Source organism: Bactrocera tryoni, chromosome 1 (assembly GCF_016617805.1).
Source record: "Bactrocera tryoni isolate S06 chromosome 1, CSIRO_BtryS06_freeze2, whole genome shotgun sequence".
NCBI lineage: Eukaryota > Metazoa > Arthropoda > Insecta > Diptera > Tephritidae > Bactrocera > Bactrocera tryoni.
Genome location: NC_052499.1, coordinates 15838489 through 15855949, shown reverse-complemented (window position 1 = coordinate 15855949; position 17461 = coordinate 15838489). Strand labels below are relative to the sequence as shown.

The window sequence follows — 17461 nt, the reverse complement described above, 5'->3', positions numbered from 1 at the left end:
TTTACGCTTCTCCAATTGGCGTATTCTTGTTTCGAGAGATTGCTGTTTCGTCGCATTGTAGAATCTTGCGAATGTTGAATTAACACCAAAGAATTTGTTGAATTTATTTGGTGTTCGTAGTGTTCTTAAATGTAAAGATTGCTTCCAAGGTTGATAGCGCATTTTTTTTTTGGTTTTTAATCTAATGATATCTTGTATCTTATTTATGTTGAATATATACTGAAAATTTATGTACATCAATTTTGAATTAAACAGAAATTGGAAATGACAATTTTTGGTAAGTGCTCGCAATGAAAGCCGATTTTTCAATATAAAAAGAAAAGTACTTGTAATTTGTAATAAAAGTAAGTAATAGGACTCAGTATAGGTGTAATGCCCAGTCAACTTGAGAGATTGGCCATCATCGCGCCAGTCGTTTCTTATTTTCTCTGTTTGACGCCAATTCGAGATACCAAGTGCAGCCAAGTCCTTCTCCACCTAAACTTTCCAACGAAGTCAAGGTCTTCTATTTCATCTGCTTCCTTCGGCGGGTACTGCGTTGAAAACTTTCAGAGCTGGAGTGTTTTCATCCATTCGGACGACATGACCTAGCCAGCGTAGCCGCTGTCTCTTAATTCGCTGAACTATTTCAATGTCTTCGTATATCTCATACAGTTCATGGTTCCATCGAATGCGATATTCGGCGTTGCCAATGCGCAAAGGACCATAAATCTTCAGCAGAATCTTTCTCTCGAAAACTCGTAACGTCGACTTATCAGATATTGTCATCGTCCATGCCTCTGCACCATATAGCAGGACGGGAATAATGAGTTGCTTGTAGAATTTGGTTTTGGTTCGTCGAGAGAGGACTTTACTTCTCAATCGCCTACTTACTCTTAAGTAACGTCTGTTGGCAAGAGTTATTCTGCTTTCGATTTCGAGGCTGACGTTTTGGTTGGTGTTAATACTGGTTACAAGATAGACGAAATTATCTACGAACCATAATTCCGACCTCTTTTTACGAATAAATTCGCGCAAGCGACGCATAACACTCAAATAGTAGGTCTGGTTGACAATTTGGCCGATCGGAAAGAATTTGGACACCTTGATAATCGAAGAATACTGTCTACATAACCTTGATTTTTGATCGGCTTTGACGTGGCTTTTTCGGCTTTGTCTCACCTTTGCCACGATATTCGGCCTATTGGTCGCCCGTTTCCAAGTCGTTAACATAGATCCAAGGTTCATCGCTAGTAATAATACGTTTCGTAACATCCTGGTAGACGGAAAGTATTGCTTTACAGACCTTAACCAGAAGCTGTTTTTCTAAATCATTGAGTTATATTGGAACCAATCGAGTTTTCACTTTTCTTAGGCGCAAATGATCTTCCAAAATGATCCTTCCGATATTTCAATGATAGTAGTATGATCCGATTCCTTTATTTTATTGACGTGTTGATCATCAATTGATGTTGATGGCCGTCCTGGACGTGGTTCGCCATCAACGCGTTCTCGGCCTTCTTTGAATAATTTGCACCAATCAAAACACTTGCTCGCGACAAACAATTATCACCGAAGGCCTTTCCGACATTCGGTACGTTACCAGAAATTTGATTCCGCACACAAAATTTAATGGAACTTCTTTGTTGAATAATTTCACTCATCGTAAATATCACATTTGCTAACACAGGCCTTTCTAACATCCATTTGTACATACCTTCTTAAAAATATTTATTTTTAGAAACATACCATAATTAATGGTCGTCCCACAGCGTAAAGGTTTCCTTATTATGTAGGGTTCAGTTGCCGCAATTTGCTCGAAAAGCGTCCTCCGTTGTACAAGCTCGGTCGCAATCACCGCGACCGATCTAATTGCCGCCCAGTGAACTTGTATAAATTTCCATCGCTCTAGGGAAATGTGTATGTATGTACGTATGTGCGGCTTGAAAACATTCATACACATGAAATAGATATATGTAGATATGTAATGATATAAAATGCAAAAAAATACAGATCAATACTAGCTGGCTTGATAATGATGATGCTGGCAGACGTCTTATACTTGTTCGCAAAACTGTTGAGGTTTCAGATTGTCCGCGGAGGTATTAGGAGACACCATATTTTAGATCTTGTTTTGGATGGGGTTCAACGTTATTACAATTTTTTTAAATAATTTTTATCTCTTGAATGTATGCTGCTTTTGAAAGAGATGGCATAACCATTGATCAGGAAATACCAAAATGTTCTTCAGGGACAGGATTAGCTGAAGAAATCTGGTTCATAAAACACTTCGAATGAAGCTGAATAATGCCAGCTTTAATAATTTAATTTTAATTTGGAAAGTCCGAAGCATTTATTTCAATGATAGATTATCCGTTGAAAGACTCATCTAATGTTGAGAGCTTCATGTTATGTTCTAATTTGAGCTTTTTAATGGCTTAAATGTATTTTTTGGATATGTGGAGGCTATCGAAAACAGCCCACTCAAACCAGCCATATTACTAAGCATCAGCTTTCGGCATCGCCCTCAGGGGAGTTGATGAGTCATTGATGATGAGTTTTTCGAGTTTGTAAGTGGCTTTGTTCATACTTCAGCTCCAATGCTTCATATTTTTTAGACCTCTCCGGAAAAACTCCAGAGTTGCTAGACCGAAGCAACCAAATTCAGTAGCATTCGATTAGCTTTTTTTTCGTTGGTCTATCCTTTCCACTATTCGAAGCTTTTGTAGGTGCAGTAGATCTACTTACATCTTTTATTTAACCCACCTGAAGCCAATATATGATCCAAGGTTTTTGGGAATATAAATGATGTAGAATATTTTTTGAGTTTCAATATTCTATATTAAGGGATTATATTCAATTGTACGTCAGTGGACCGTAAATCTTCCGCAGAACCTTCTCTCGAAACCTCTTAGCGTCGACTCATCAGATGTTGTCATCGTCCATGCCTCAGCATCATAATAATAATGAGTGACCTAAAGAGTTCGGTTTTGAGAGGACTTTACTTCTCAATTGCCTACTTAGTCCGAAGTAGCACCTGTTGTCAAGAGGTATTCTGCGTTCGATTTCGAGGCTGACATTATGGTTGGTATTAATACTGGCTCCAATATAGATGAAATTATCTAGGGCTTCGAGGTTACAGTAACTTTGCAGCCAAATTGCGAGTGCGACAACTGTTAGTTTGATAACAGGAGATATTTCGTCTTGCCCTCGCTCATTACCAGACCCATTTGCTTCGCTTCCTTATCCAGTCTAGAGAAAGCGGAACTAACTGCGCTGATGTTGAGGCCAATGATATCAAATTTGATTAAGCTCTGCAGCTCGAATTATTTCTCCGACAGTAGATTGAAAAAAATCGCACAATAGAGAGTCCCCTTATCTGAAACTTTGTTTAATATCGAACGGCTCGGAGACCTCCTTCCCGATTCTGACGGAGCTTTTAGTGTTGCTCAACGTCAACTTATTCAGCCGTATTAGCTTTGCGGGTATACCAAGTTCAGACATAGCGGCATAGATCAAGTTCCATTGCGTACTGTCGAAGGCGGCTTAAAATCGACGAAGAGGTGGTGTGTGTCAATCATCTTTCACGGGTCTTTTCCAAGATTTTGGACATGGTGAAAATTTGGTCAATTGTAGATTTTCCAGGTCTAAAGCAACACTGATTAGGTTTAATTAGTTTGTTGACGGTGGACCCAGCCTTTCACACACTACACTCGATAGAGCCAGGAGGAGGCCTATCCGCAGATTGAGAGGTCTTCTTTTAAATGGATTGTGCAGACCACACTTAAATTTCAACCGTCGGGCATACTTTCGTCCGACCATATTCGATAAAGAAGCTGATGCATGCTCCTTATGAGATCTTCGCCACCATATTTGATAGCTCGGCCCCCGCCTTCTTCATTGTCGGCACTTTTTCTCACTGACTCTAAAAACATTTCGATAAAAATGTATTTGAAGTCTGGTAGTAAAACACACTTACAATAATCCTATATATCCGAAGCCTTTTCCGGATCAACTTTCGTTTTTTTCGAAGAATATTTTCAAATATATGTTCGCAAGTAGATATAACGTCTTAAATGCCCAGCCGTGTGAACCCGCGTGTGGAAGGACGGTCTTTATTGAGAAGTAAAAAAAAAACGCACGTTGAACGATTTTCAAAGCAGGACGAGCAGTTGAGACTCAAAAAATTCCACTTTCCGTTGTGCTAGCCAACATTCCGCAGTGTTAAATTCGTCGCTACACAGTGCATACTTATTGTTGCTGTTGCTGTGCTGGTGCATTGCGACCATGCCCTGCAGCACTGAAAATGCATCAAAATAATGAGCATGGAATGTGCATTTAAAGCATGTCGATACCTGCCTGTGAATCTATACACCACTTGCAGCTAAAGTTGTGCGCAATCAGACGAAATGAAGAAGCGTCTCGGTAGCAATGAGGGCGACGATGGCGACGAGGGTCAATAGCGCGATTGATAGCTCCAGCGACAGTAGTGCTTCCAGCATTTAAGTTGGCCGAGCGTTCGGAAGGCGGCAGTGTAGCTAATTGTGGCAGCACATTTATTAATATGTATACATATATATATATGTATATATATGTGTATATATGTATAAATGCCTCGTTTCCTCTTTGCCGGTCGCTCGAATTTGTCGTAATGCCGAACAGCTGTCGTAATTTTGCTGCGATTATGGATTCCACATGGATTTGGTTGGCTATGTTGTTAGCGAGAGGTTTGTTGCTATTGTTGTAAGTCATGTACACATGCAGATTAGTCGCTTTATAACACGCACTTGCCAGACACATACATACATACATACATACATACTTACTTACTTACGTACGTAACGTAGCACATTGAACGGGTCCGTCCGTTGATTTGCATATTTTGCTGGCTGCATAGTATCAACAGCACAACAACAACAACAAGAGTTATTACAACAAAGCCTGCAATTGCTCGGTTTAATGTAAAACTTCAATAAACGCGCAGCAGCAGCTGAAGCGCCCCATAATTTTCTCGCTGCCAGAGTCTTGCGAGATCGATGTATTTTTTGATGTTCGAGAGATCGCTGCTTGCAGATTGGTTACAGGCGAGTTCTTGTAAATTGGAGCAAAAGCAAAGCAGAAAGTGTATAAAATTACGCTTACAGGGCATATACAAATATATGTGATATTTTTCTAGGGACATACGAGGTCTGTTTGATAAGTCTGTGACCCGTTTGATTCCTCACAAAATATCGTTAGATGCAACTTTAGTCCAACTACACGTTTTATGGAACAGTCTCATAAGTATAATTCGTAGCAATATGGCTTCGAGAGTTGCCGAGACAGCATCAGTTTTGACATGAAAAACGCAGCGTCAAAGCCACGATCGTGACGTCAAGTTTGAAAATCTGCAAATTGGAGAATCGTCCGATCAAAAGTTGACTATGATACCCCGCAATTCAGAGAACAGTCGAAACATTGGCTGCCTCTAGATTAAGATGCGATGAAGAAGCTTAAAATCGACTGGTTCACTTAAAAGTTGAAAAATCTGGTGATAAAGACTAGCTTGTCATACATAAGTAAATTTAAATTTCAGTTTTCAGCTACAAATTAGTATGACTTACCTCCTGCATTTTGTTCAAATTGAGCCCGTTAAGTCTATTTTAAATATGTAGACCTTAAAAAATGGCACGGTTTCAAAATATTTTATTCAAATTAGGAAATCTTCACAGAAACGAGTAGCTCTACTGAGCCCTACAGTAATACCAAACATTCTGACAAGGACTTAAGGAACCACAGTCATTCCTTTTTCTTACTGAAATATTTTGAGACATTCACTTAAGGGAGAATCTTCCGAGAGACCATTTACCACGAGCACTTATTGTAAAGAAATATCAATGGTTACTGCACTGCATACCATCGTGTTCTGCCTTTAGGAAACCATAAGGCTTAAAGAATTCGCTGTTCGAACCTTCCAAGATATTGATATTTAGACAGCTCTTGATCGGTTTGGAGTTGAATCGAACCTTATTTTCAGTCTTCTATGCGTCTAAGTGAAATGTGAGTAGAATCACACCACAAGGTGGAGTTATTTTTCCTCTTCTATGAATCTTAGTCGTTAACGACCTGCTGAAAAAAACTTGGGGATCGTGTCTATGCAAACGATCAAGTACACATGATCAAAGGAAGGTTTTTAATACCGTGTACGAGTTGTCGCAAGGGTATCTCAGCGTTGTAACAAATTGGGTGGTCGAAAGTGTCCTCGCCATTAACACCACAAAAACTGCGATGGTTTTATTTACTGGGAAATATAAGATCGCAAACGCGAACAATGGCAAAAGGTGGGACCTCTCACCGAAAGAAGTCTTCTGGCTCCACGACACCATAGTCAAACCCTAGAAAACGCCACACTTGCAAGGAAGCTGGAGAGTGATCAACATGTAGTGCTCTAAGGTGCACTCCAACCATGGCACTTAATGGCATTTTGCATATATTGCTCATAGATATCTCCGGAAGGTGTATGGCCGCAAAAGTTGCTGCCAAACTCAAAGATTCTGGTTTTCTAAAGAAAGACATGTCTGGACATTGGGAAATCCTTACACGCCAAGGCTTTATACCGGGTCTTTAAGATCATGTAGTCGTCAAACCAAACTCTGGCGGCCTCTTCTTTGCCCACATACCTGCGACTTAGTTGTGGGTGGGTAGAAGCCATTGGAGGAGAGAGGCAGTGAGCTTCTTTACGGATGGAGCAAAGCTTTTGGGGAAGATTGGTGGAGGAGTATACAATCAGAAAATCTCTATATATTTCAGACTTCCTATTGCAGATTTACTATTATCCACTCAGTAATCATTCCGGGCTGATTGAGAAATGTCTAGCCTCATTATCAATAGTATGGAGGTGAGGTGATGGGTCACAGCGGAAACGCAGGCAACTTTAAAGCTTATTATTTGCCTAAGATAGGGGCTAGAGTACCCCCGCTATCGATAAAATAGCAAAATCGATCGTGAGAGATTCAGTGAGCTCTTTGCCCTTAGTAAGGCTAGCCGCCTCTCCCTGGTTGTGGGAGTTCTAACAGGTCATTATTCTATCGGAATCCAAAATGTATGTAAGAAGACGAGGTGGAAACATCTCAACACTTTCTTCTTGATTTTCCGCGTTTTCGAGGGCAGGGCTCAAACGCTTGGGAGTTCATATCTTCAGATATCCCACCGAGCTGGTGAATGCTTTACTGATTTGTAGGATCGAAAACGGGAATTCTGTTTTTATGACATCACAACGGATTGCATATAGAAGGCCATCGAACCTAACCAAACTGTTGTCTTTCACAATAATCCAGGTCAAGTTTTGTGAAAATATTTCCCTAATAAATATGTTTTCCATATAAGGACTTGATTTTAATCTGTCAGTTTGTATGACAAGTATATAGTAAAGCTTAAATTCGATACTTTCAAATTACATATCTATTAAACTGAACATACAGCTACAATACTATATATCCTCTTATTTATTTGCAGCTCTCTACCAACTTTAGGCCTCTGCAAACGCGCTTTCTGTCGTTGTTGTTAAAGCAGCATCTACATTTTTCTCACCATCACCGCATTCAGCATGTCGCATCAGACCGCACGCCGCGCACAAGCGCCTACAAGTCTCGAATGTCCGCTGGCATCATTGGGACGCAACAGTAGCACCGTCATCGATTCGCTGACGGGACATCATCAACCGCCATACCATCATCCACTCAGTTCCAGTCCACTCGATCCGCAGGTCTATCAAATGTCACGCAAATCGCCGGACCTCAGCATCGATGCGGACGATATCATCTACACACCATCGGCTTCGCAGCAAGGTGATACCGTAGATGGACTGCTCAATGAATTGGTTAACATTGAAGAAGACGCGGAAACTGCTGCAGTAGCTGCATCGGCGCTGAATGCGACGGCGCAACGAAATCACACGCTACCAGAAATGTATCAGTTGCCGCATAGCGGCTCACATGGCGGTGGTACAACAGCCGGCCGTATAACTAGACATCAGGGTGGACGTTGCAGCGTACCGACGGTGTCAAGTGCGGTCAATGGTGGTAGCACACGTAATATGCAATACTTTTTGGAGAAGAAAATGGACGCGCTCTACTTGGGCAATGCGATACGCGCGCTTCCCTTGGGTTCGGAGGCGAGTCACTTTCAGAATGAGCGCTATTTTCTCGAAGACGGACTGCGTAATATATGCAATTATAATAATGGCACCGAACGACTAGCGGGTGAGTTTCTGCAATCATGCTAATTTGATGAAATTTATTTTAATTGCACTTTTCTTCATGCTAGACGCGCACTACTTGCGCCACCACGCCTCCAGTCCGAGCGAAACGAGCGGTTCCGATCGTTACCTGCTAAATCGCACCGGTTCACCGACGGATGCATTCAGCTCTTCCAATCATTTGGAAAATTTTGCCAACACCAGCAACAATACCACATCCTCTAACCTTGCGCTGGACCAACGTTTCCATCACACCAAAGTGAAAAGTCTCTCCGATGGGCTCTGCAATATCGGACGCTTCTCACCTAGTCTGGATCAAGGTTATGCCACGCTTGTTTCGCCCTCGCCAACTGGCCATCATCCAAACACAATCACAACGCATAGCATCGTACACCACCCACCGCCGTCGACGACCACTTTAACAGCAGTTACACGCACACGACACGACAATGTCGCGCCACCACCATGGAATAAGAAGACCTTCCGTTCGGGACCACTCTTCGATCGGCTACCCGACGATGTGGTTTTGAAGATTTTCAATTGGTTCGACAGTTGTGAATTGTGTATTTTGGCGCGCGTGTGTCGACGTTTCGACCAACTCGCCTGGCGTCCAGTGCTCTGGAAGGTCATCTCGCTGAAAGGTGAACACCTGAATGGCGATAAGACACTCAAAATGATTTTCCGACAATTGTGCGGGCAAACATGCAATGGTTCGTGTCCGGAAGTAGAGCGTGTAATGCTCTCCGAGGGCTGTCGAATTTCCGACAAGGGTTTGCAGTTGTTAACGCGACGCTGCCCGGAATTGACACATCTGCAGCTGCAAACCTGCATGCAGGTGTCGAATCAAGCGCTCATGGACGTACTTACAAAATGTACAAATTTGCAACATCTCGACGTGACGGGTAAGTACAGTGGTAGCGATATTAGCTAGACGTTATAAAGCTAAAACGGAGTGACTTATGGTCATCATGTTATATCTTCCAGGCTGCAGCCAGGTGGTTAGCATCAGCACGCATCCAAACCTGGAACAACCACGCCGTCTGCTGCTGCAATATTTAGATCTGACGGATTGTCTTGTCTTAGACGACGTCGGGCTTAAAATCGTGGTGAAAAACTGTCCACAACTGGTGTATTTATACCTTAGACGCTGTATAAAAGTTACAGGTGCGTATCGCCAAAGCGCATGCAATAGTTTTAACCAGAGATAAAGAGATGCCCAACTTGCATGTCATTGGAAGTGAAAACTTCGACAATTGGGTTGAGTTCGAAAGGTTTTGACTTTTTTAATTGGAAAATGAGCAACCGCCATATTGAAATCCCACCACTGGCATAATTTATGCAACGCTTTATCCCTGGTTTTAATTATATACATGCTGATAGATGTATACTAACTTATTATGATTCTAGATGCCGGCTTGAAATTCGTACCAAGTTTTTGCATCGCACTCAAGGAGCTCAGCATATCCGATTGCGTGAACATTACCGATTTCGGTCTCTATGAACTCGCCAAACTCGGCGCTGTTTTACGGTACCTCTCCGTGGCGAAGTGTGATCGCGTCTCCGATGCTGGACTCAAAGTGATCGCGCGTCGCTGCTATAAGCTGCGTTATCTAAATGCGCGCGGCTGTGAAGCGGTTAGCGATGATTCCATCACCGTATTGGCACATTCCTGTCCGCGTCTGCGTGCACCCGGCATCGGCAAGTGCGATGTAAGCGATGCGGGTCTGCGTGCGCTCGCCGAAAGTTGTCCGAATTTGAAGAAGCTCAGTTTGCGGAATTGTGATATGATAACGGACCGTGGCGTGCAGTGTATTGCTTACTACTGTCGTGGCCTACAACAACTGAACATACAGGATTGCCAGATATCGATCGAGGGCTATCGCGCGGTGAAGAAGTACTGTAAGCGCTGCGTTATAGAACACACAAATCCAGGTTTCTGTTGAGCCGTCAGGTGTTAGATGGCGTAATCGTACGCATGGTTATTTTCATTTTAGTTAAGTGTGTGTCGCACAGTGGTGTATAGAGGCAATATAATGAATTTTCTTGATGTGCATTTAGGTTTTTTTGAACTTAATGAAATTAGAAATATTTCACCAAATGAAATTAAATTGAAGTAGCAAACATGATTTCGTTTAGCATTTGCTATGCTCCTCACTTGAAATACTCTGCATTTAAACTTATTCTCATAAAGCAATTTTCATCTAAACTTGGATTCGTAAACGGAGTTGCAAATCTTCAAATTATACACAGCTGTCAGAAAATCATATGCACCCAAATACAACGTTATAACTGTATAGTTGTCATTTCCTTTTAGCCCATCTGATTCCCTTAGCAATAAGCTACTTTGGAACGCAAACGCAGCTTATAATTGATTTTGCAATTTTTTATTGAATTCCACCAAACTTGTCAGTTTACGGAAAATAATGCTTAGCAAATATTTACATATGTATGTATGTATGTGTATTTCACTTTTTTATTTTTAATTTTGTAGAAGCAATGTTAGGTACATATGTGCTGTCTCAAGCGTTGTACAGACGTTTTTATCTTCATTTACTTAAGTATATATACATATAATATTTATAAAACATATATTAACGAGCTTGTAAATACAGTAGATACATATAAATTATGCAAGTAAATTAAAATTTCGTTAATTATAAAATTATGATAATTGGTAAAACAAAATTATTTAGTATAATTGACAGTTTGATTTTGTTTATGTAAATTATTATTTTTTATTGAATTACATATAAAACCATTATATATGTATGCATATATTAATAATAAATGACACTGAACACAATTTAACAAACGCGCTTAATTTTATTGTTATATGTATTTTACCTGTATAAATTATTTTTCTGCAACAACGCGGGTAATTATTCAAAATGTGCGGGAATTGGAATTTTTTCACCACCCTGTTGTCAGTTCGCAGTGCTGCCAAGTTAAAAATAACATATGTCAAAAACATCTGATAGGCCACCACCAGTTTTAGGTTAGAAACGATTGTGTAATGTCAACTTGTAAACAGCAATTTTCGCATTACCGACTAAAAGTTTCACAATATTTTCACATTAATAAATTTTACCAGAAGTAAAGGTGTACATCATCGATTTTTACACAAAACAACGAACTGAAACATGGCGAAATATTTGGCGCAGATCATTGTGCTTGGCGGGCAAGCTATTGGCCGTGCATTTGCGAAAGCGCTGAAGCAAGAAATAGCGGCATCACAGGAGGCTGCACGTCGTGGCGGTGGTGGACAGCAGGGAGAAAAACGTGCGGAAGCTAATGCGCGAACTGGTAAATTAAATGCTAATTATATTAATACAAATATTTCAATTGCATTTGTCTTACATCGGTGTACAGGCATGACATTGGAAGAGGCCAAACAAATATTGAATGTGGACGATTTAAAGGATCTGCAGAAAGTTATTAAAAACTATGAACACTTGTTTGCGGTGAATGAAAAAGCGAAAGGCGGTTCCTTTTATATCCAGTCAAAAGTGTTTCGTGCAAAGGAACGCATTGATCATGAGTTGAAACAACAAATGGATGCCGCACGGTCAAAACAAAGTGAAACGTGATGAGGTGCAATGCTATTGTGATGAAAATAATTAACAATTGCGCATAATTATTTGATATCTATAAATAGGTTAATTTTTCTAGAATTAATGTAACGTAAGCAGTAAAAGAAAATATTTGAAATTGCGACGAGAGAAAAAAACGAATGATAGTAAACGCAACGTACAACAAAGCAGGAGCTAAAAATGCAGATCAGTGCGCTTGCCATGCTTTTTGTATAACGATCAAAGGCATTGTAAATAAGAAAATGTTAGTTTAGAAATAAAACTTGAATTTATTTTAAGATTTTGCAAATAAGTAGCTGGAAGACATTAAGTTCCTTTGTACAGTGTATAGCGCGGTTGACTAACAGCATCTCCTGCTTTCAAACAAAGTCTTTAAAGTGCGAGCATGTCTTGCATAAAAATATATATGAACTTGTTGAAACTTAAAAAATATGTGTAAACATTAATAAAAAATTTGTTTTTATTAAAAAATGGTCTGAATATTATTACCAAAATAATTTTTGGAAGTGGAACACTGCCCTTATATTTTAGTTACATTTAAGCATTCAAAGCAAAAAAATGTTAAGTTTGGTATCACCAAAGTGAGAATACCCTTCACAAATAAAAAAAAGGTTCCATACAGGAAATTCATTTTGATCGTTTAGTTTGTATGGCAGCTATATGCCATAGGGTTGGTATCCGCGGTTCTGACAAATGCAGTTGTTTGGCGAGAATAGAACGTACTCGCAATTTCAAATAGATATCTCTTAACTGAGAGATTAGTTTATAGTTATACAGACAGACGGACAAACAGACTAACATGGATAAATCGACCCAGGTCGTCAGAATGATCATTTATATATATGTATATTGTGACGAACACAGCTGGTGCAACAAAATAGAATCGACGATAAATTGCCAGACTTAACCAAACAGCCAAATTCGTAGTTGCCAGAAAGTTCGATGGCGAAGTTTTATTAAAGATCTAGAATTTATAAGGGCTGCCGGACTTTGCAGCAGGCTTAGTTCTAATTTGAAGTGTTGCCGTGTAAAGTGTTAAGCGCCGTATTCCCAATGTCTGATTAGCAGTCACCTGCCTGTTAATTTCTGATCAAAAATGCATTCTTTAGCAAAAAAAGAAATCGTGGCTAAATTAGCTGAAACTTAACAGTCACATGGCTGTCAAAAAAACATTGAAAAAAGGGCACAAAATGAAATATAATGAAAATAGTAAGAAGTTGTAAATTCGCATTACGTGTTTTGTTTTCATTCCTTGCAAAGCGCCACTAAGCAAAATCTCCAATTGCAAATAAAGCAATTTATTTATTATAATTTTGATCATTTCTTTTTTAAATCGATATACTTTTACGTAAATTTATCGATCCCGATATTACTTTTCTCAAAATTAGAAAAAAAGCCAATGCAACACTGTAAATAGGCACAAAAAAATAACAAAAATGATAACATAAGAATTTAGAATTGAAACAAAAGTTAACAAACCAATTGTGCAAATATATATGCATCTAAAAAAGTTAGTATTATTTTTCATATTAAAAGATTAAAATAGTACGATATTTTACATTGAAACGCAGCTAGACAGTGAGTGTGTTTTAGGAAACGTCAAAACTCAAACGAAATTCCAGCACAAAGTACACGTACAAAGATCCATTTTCTACCACCCAACCGTATCAAAGTGGTAGCAAGAGCAAGAACAGATTCCCATTTACAGACGTTATCGTTCTGCTTGAACTGATGCGCATACATTCCAATGTAAGTGAAATTTTCTTTGCAGCGAAACTGAGTATAACGAATTAATGCTTTCTATCAATTGTAATTCCTTTGCAGTGACAGTTTTCAGAGGACCTTCGCCGAAGTTGGAAGCAATAATTGAACAGTCTCCAAAGTCAGCTATTTTCTTAAAAAAAAGCTCCATATTGAGCCAGAAGTCAGCATTGTAAAGCATTGGCCAAAAGCATAGCTAACATTACAGTTCAGCAATCCTATATACTATAGTGCGCGTACCTCCAACGTACTTGCATGTAATATCGATTAAAGTGTGCAATTTTATAATAATGAGTCTTCATTGACACATATTAAATAATAATCGCGAGTTTTCAAGTGTAACATATATATAATATTTTACGTACATATTTCATTACAGAAAATCCAACATATTCGCATATCCAAAAATTCGAAATTTATTGATTTACAATTGGTCAGTGACAAAAAGCACACGGTCAAATAAATGCTAATTTTACCTTGCTCCCGTTTTCCGTAAAAAAAAAGTAAGCAAAAATTTTGAAACTAAAGTGTTTTAATAAAATTAAATACAAAATATCTTAACATTGAAAAGTTTATATTGGCCAAAAAAAGTAAAAAAAAAAAATTGAAAAAAAGCAAAAATAATCTGCAAAGTAGTCAACAGCCGTAGCAATCGTATAACTCAGTGTTCGTGTTTACAGAACTCGTGAAAACGTGAGAGATTCGTGGGAACTTTTTCTCCACGCGAACAAACAACCCCCGTTTTCTTATTCGGGGCATATCTATTGTACATTCCACAAAAACGTTGTGACGCGCATTTAAAACTCGCCACCCACTAACAAACCAACAAGCACAGCGGCACTATAGTCTTGTCTTGCAGTGTGCTCGTTATTCTGCTCTTCCACGCACTAGTTACTACCTTAAGACCATAATCGGTACGACGTCTACAAGTCTGCTCTTGCACTACATACATATAAAGTTACTTGGAGTCGAAACACTCCCACCAATACACACGTATCAATTGATATAGAAAAGTGCCAGCAAGTGCATTGTTGGCAAATATATTTTGCGTGAAGAAGAATTTGTAGAAAGCAAGAAACCAGTTAGTGGTCGAAAATGTTCTCTGGCCTAACAAATCAATTTACTTCATTGGTGGGTGCCGTCAAAGGCGGTCAAGCCGACGAAGATATTACTGCATCTCCTTACTCAAGATGCTGTTGCCGCTCCGGAAGTATCCGCTGCTACAGCAGCACCAACACCAGCTGCAGGCGCCGAACAAGCAGCGAATGCGGCTGGCGTCAGTGGGGAGCAGCCTGTTGAAGGTGAAGAGGGCGCTAAAGGTAAGTACTTTTAAAGAAGAAGAAATAAAAAGAAGAAAAAACGCAAACGCCAAATTGCAGCTAAAAGTTTATATTTCCTTTTAACTGTGAACTTGATTGTGTTTGTGGGTCATTGATTAATTGTACAATACTTAATTATTGGAATGATATTAAAAAAGAATTAAAAAAATTTTTTCAAGTAAATGTGATACTAAAGCAAAGTTTACATACTTATATTTTTAAATTTATAAAATGGCAGATAAAAGTACTTAACCCGTGTTTGTAAATTAATTAATTTGCAGGTGGTGTATGAATAGTGCAAATCGGTTTAAACGAATTTAAAATGCTGATCTGTTTACAATTTGATGACATTTAAAAAATTTGAATGTGCTTATAACGAAAGTAATTCCAAATTACGCTAACACTAATTTGACCTACATAACTTTGTTGTAACACTTGTGCCATTGAAAAATGTATTACTCCCTAAGAATACATAACCTTGCAACTATGCAGTTACTTCAATAGCAAGTTATTACACAGTCCATATTTGTTATATAATCAAAAGATATATAATTTTTCAGTTAGAGTAAAGAAAAATTAATTATCTTTCCAACCTCGTGACTAACGCGGCACTCACTTAAGCATTTTTGCAGCTGCCAAACCCAAAATCTGCAGAGTTACCCATTATAAACGCTACAACGGTGAGAGTAATGCGTAAAAAGTGGAGTGCAAATGAGTAGATACTCACATATGACCTCCATCCGACATGCCCTTTTAACTGTTATCAAGTTGCAAGTACGTAACAGCGAAAATTAAAATGAAACATTTTGTTCCATTTTTAACTTTACAACTTTCGGTAGAAATGGTTTGTGCGACACATTATGCTTATCAGCAAATAACAGATTAAAGTAATGAAAAAGGACAATAATGCGCGGACATAATCGTAAAAGTAAATTGTCAGCTGACATTTTTGCTCAGTGAAGCCGTTAAACCAATTTTTAGCTTTGTTTCATTTTGTGGCAGTGCGCTCAATTACTTCTTTTAAATAATTATCATAAAAAAATGTGGAACCCGAAAATTATTGTTATTATTTTTCACTTTCATAATTATTTGCTGTTCATATCTCATTTTCAAGCAAAACATTTTTATTAATCTGATTATGAGGCAAGTGTATACAATAGCTTTTGACATTTCTCTATTATACACAACGGTATTTATAAATATTGCATGCTCTTGCATGACTTTGTGTTGCTGACTGAATACCAAGTATGTAAATATGCAACCAAACTGGTTTCCAAGCGACCGGCAAATACTTTCACCTATAGTAAGTTCTGCAATTTACAGCTTTGATTTAGATCCCTTAAGAACTTTATATTAATTTTTTATGATTGTTTTTATTTATTGCCATTTCTTGCAATATGTTTTTGCATTTTCATGTTCTTCACGGCTATTTGAACTTGCCATTCTCAGACTTTATTCGTATTTTTAGCGTTTATTATTTATATTTGCATGTACATTCATTTATGCAACTACAAATTTATCATGCTAACTTCTTTTATGCAAGCATAGCGTGTTAAAATGACCTTGCCTATTGTTTTTTCATAAAAATTATTTTGCCTCACCGAGAATTGTTATGTGTTGGCATATATAATTGAAGTATTTTTTATTTGTACTATATATACATATGTATATACGATTTTTTAATGGTGTAAATAATGAGCTATTATTTTTGACATTTGGCACAATTTGTTAAACACTTAAGTTGATTTAAATATAATATTTATTCTTTGGTTGGTCTAGTTTTTCTATAAAAAATAATGAAGTAGTGAGTGGAGTAAATATGGAACGTACATATGTATATTTATAGTGATTGCAGTCATTATAATATTACTGTGTGCATATACTTGTATATGTATATTTAAATAAACAGGTTAAATTTGTCGAAATTATGAGACGAACGCGCTTTGCTATTCAATGCAGAGAAAAGGCAGTATTTAATCGAAACAAATAACCTTTACTTGATTCTGATGGCGCAGTTTGTATGGCAGCTATATGCTATGGTTGGCCGATCTAAATAGTTAACTCGCAGATTGTAGGGTTGTTTTGGACAATAATTCATGTCTAATTTCGTGAAGATATCTCCTCAAATAAAAAAGTTTTCCACTCAAGAGCAGCCAGTTTGTAAGGTAGCTATATGCTATAGTAGTCCGATTTGAATAATTTATGCAGAGATTGTACCTTTGCCTTGAATAATAATTCGTGCCGAATTTCGTGCAGATAGCTTCTGAAATAAAAAAAGTTTTTCTTACAATGACTTGATTTTGAATATTCAGTTTGTATGGCAGCTATATGCTATAGTAGTTCGATTTGAAGAATTTGTTCAGAGATTGTACTGCTGGCTTTGAAAAGTATTTATGCCAAATTTCGTGCAGATCCATCTTAAAATAAAAAGGTTTTCCATACAAGGACTTGATTTGGATCGATCAGCTTGTATGACACGGCGTATGAGTAACCTGTTTGTGTTATATGCGGGAGTGTTCATTATGGGGAAAAATTTGCCACAGACCCTTTGTGTTTGGGTTTGTATTTAAAATTGC

General features: G+C 38.3%; 2 protein-coding genes and 1 long non-coding RNA gene across 6 annotated transcripts in view; all 3 read left to right on the top strand.

Moving 5' to 3' along the window:
- Positions 1-10471, top strand: part of LOC120767250 (F-box/LRR-repeat protein 7-like) — a 407584-nt gene extending 397113 nt beyond the window's left edge. For all 3 annotated transcript variants that reach the window (XM_040093110.1, XM_040093128.1, XM_040093120.1), the window contains 4 exons: positions 7474-8219; positions 8284-9117; positions 9200-9379; positions 9623-10471. In XM_040093110.1, the coding sequence (XP_039949044.1) occupies positions 7565-8219; positions 8284-9117; positions 9200-9379; positions 9623-10158 (2205 nt within the window). In that variant the 5' untranslated portion in view covers positions 7474-7564 and the 3' untranslated portion in view covers positions 10159-10471. The remainder of the gene's footprint in view (positions 1-7473; positions 8220-8283; positions 9118-9199; positions 9380-9622) is intronic.
- Positions 10472-11210: 739 nt separating this feature from the next.
- Positions 11211-12235, top strand: LOC120776489 (mitochondrial import inner membrane translocase subunit Tim16-like). Its single transcript, XM_040107173.1, has 2 exons — positions 11211-11518; positions 11585-12235. Exons 1-2 carry the CDS (start codon positions 11356-11358, stop codon positions 11800-11802), a joined length of 381 nt encoding a protein of 126 aa, XP_039963107.1. The 5' UTR covers positions 11211-11355; the 3' UTR covers positions 11803-12235.
- A 1028-nt stretch (positions 12236-13263) lies between these two features.
- LOC120777017 lies at positions 13264-14696 on the top strand. 2 transcript variants are annotated; one of them, XR_005705474.1, is made up of 4 exons: positions 13265-13315; positions 13377-13554; positions 13630-13823; positions 13946-14696. It is a non-coding gene; the product is annotated as an uncharacterized LOC120777017 (long non-coding RNA). The 2 variants fall into 2 exon arrangements; XR_005705473.1 differs by having other exon boundaries at positions 13264-13554.
- The last annotated feature ends 2765 nt before the right edge of the window (positions 14697-17461 follow it).

Coding starts and splice junctions, on each gene's coding strand:
- LOC120776489 (XM_040107173.1), top strand. CDS start 11,356: ATGGCGAAATATTTGGCGCAGATCATTGTGCTTGGCGGGCAAGCTATT. Junction 11,519..11,584: donor GGAAGCTAATGCGCGAACTG/GTAAATTAAATG, acceptor ATCGGTGTACAG/GCATGACATTGGAAGAGGCC.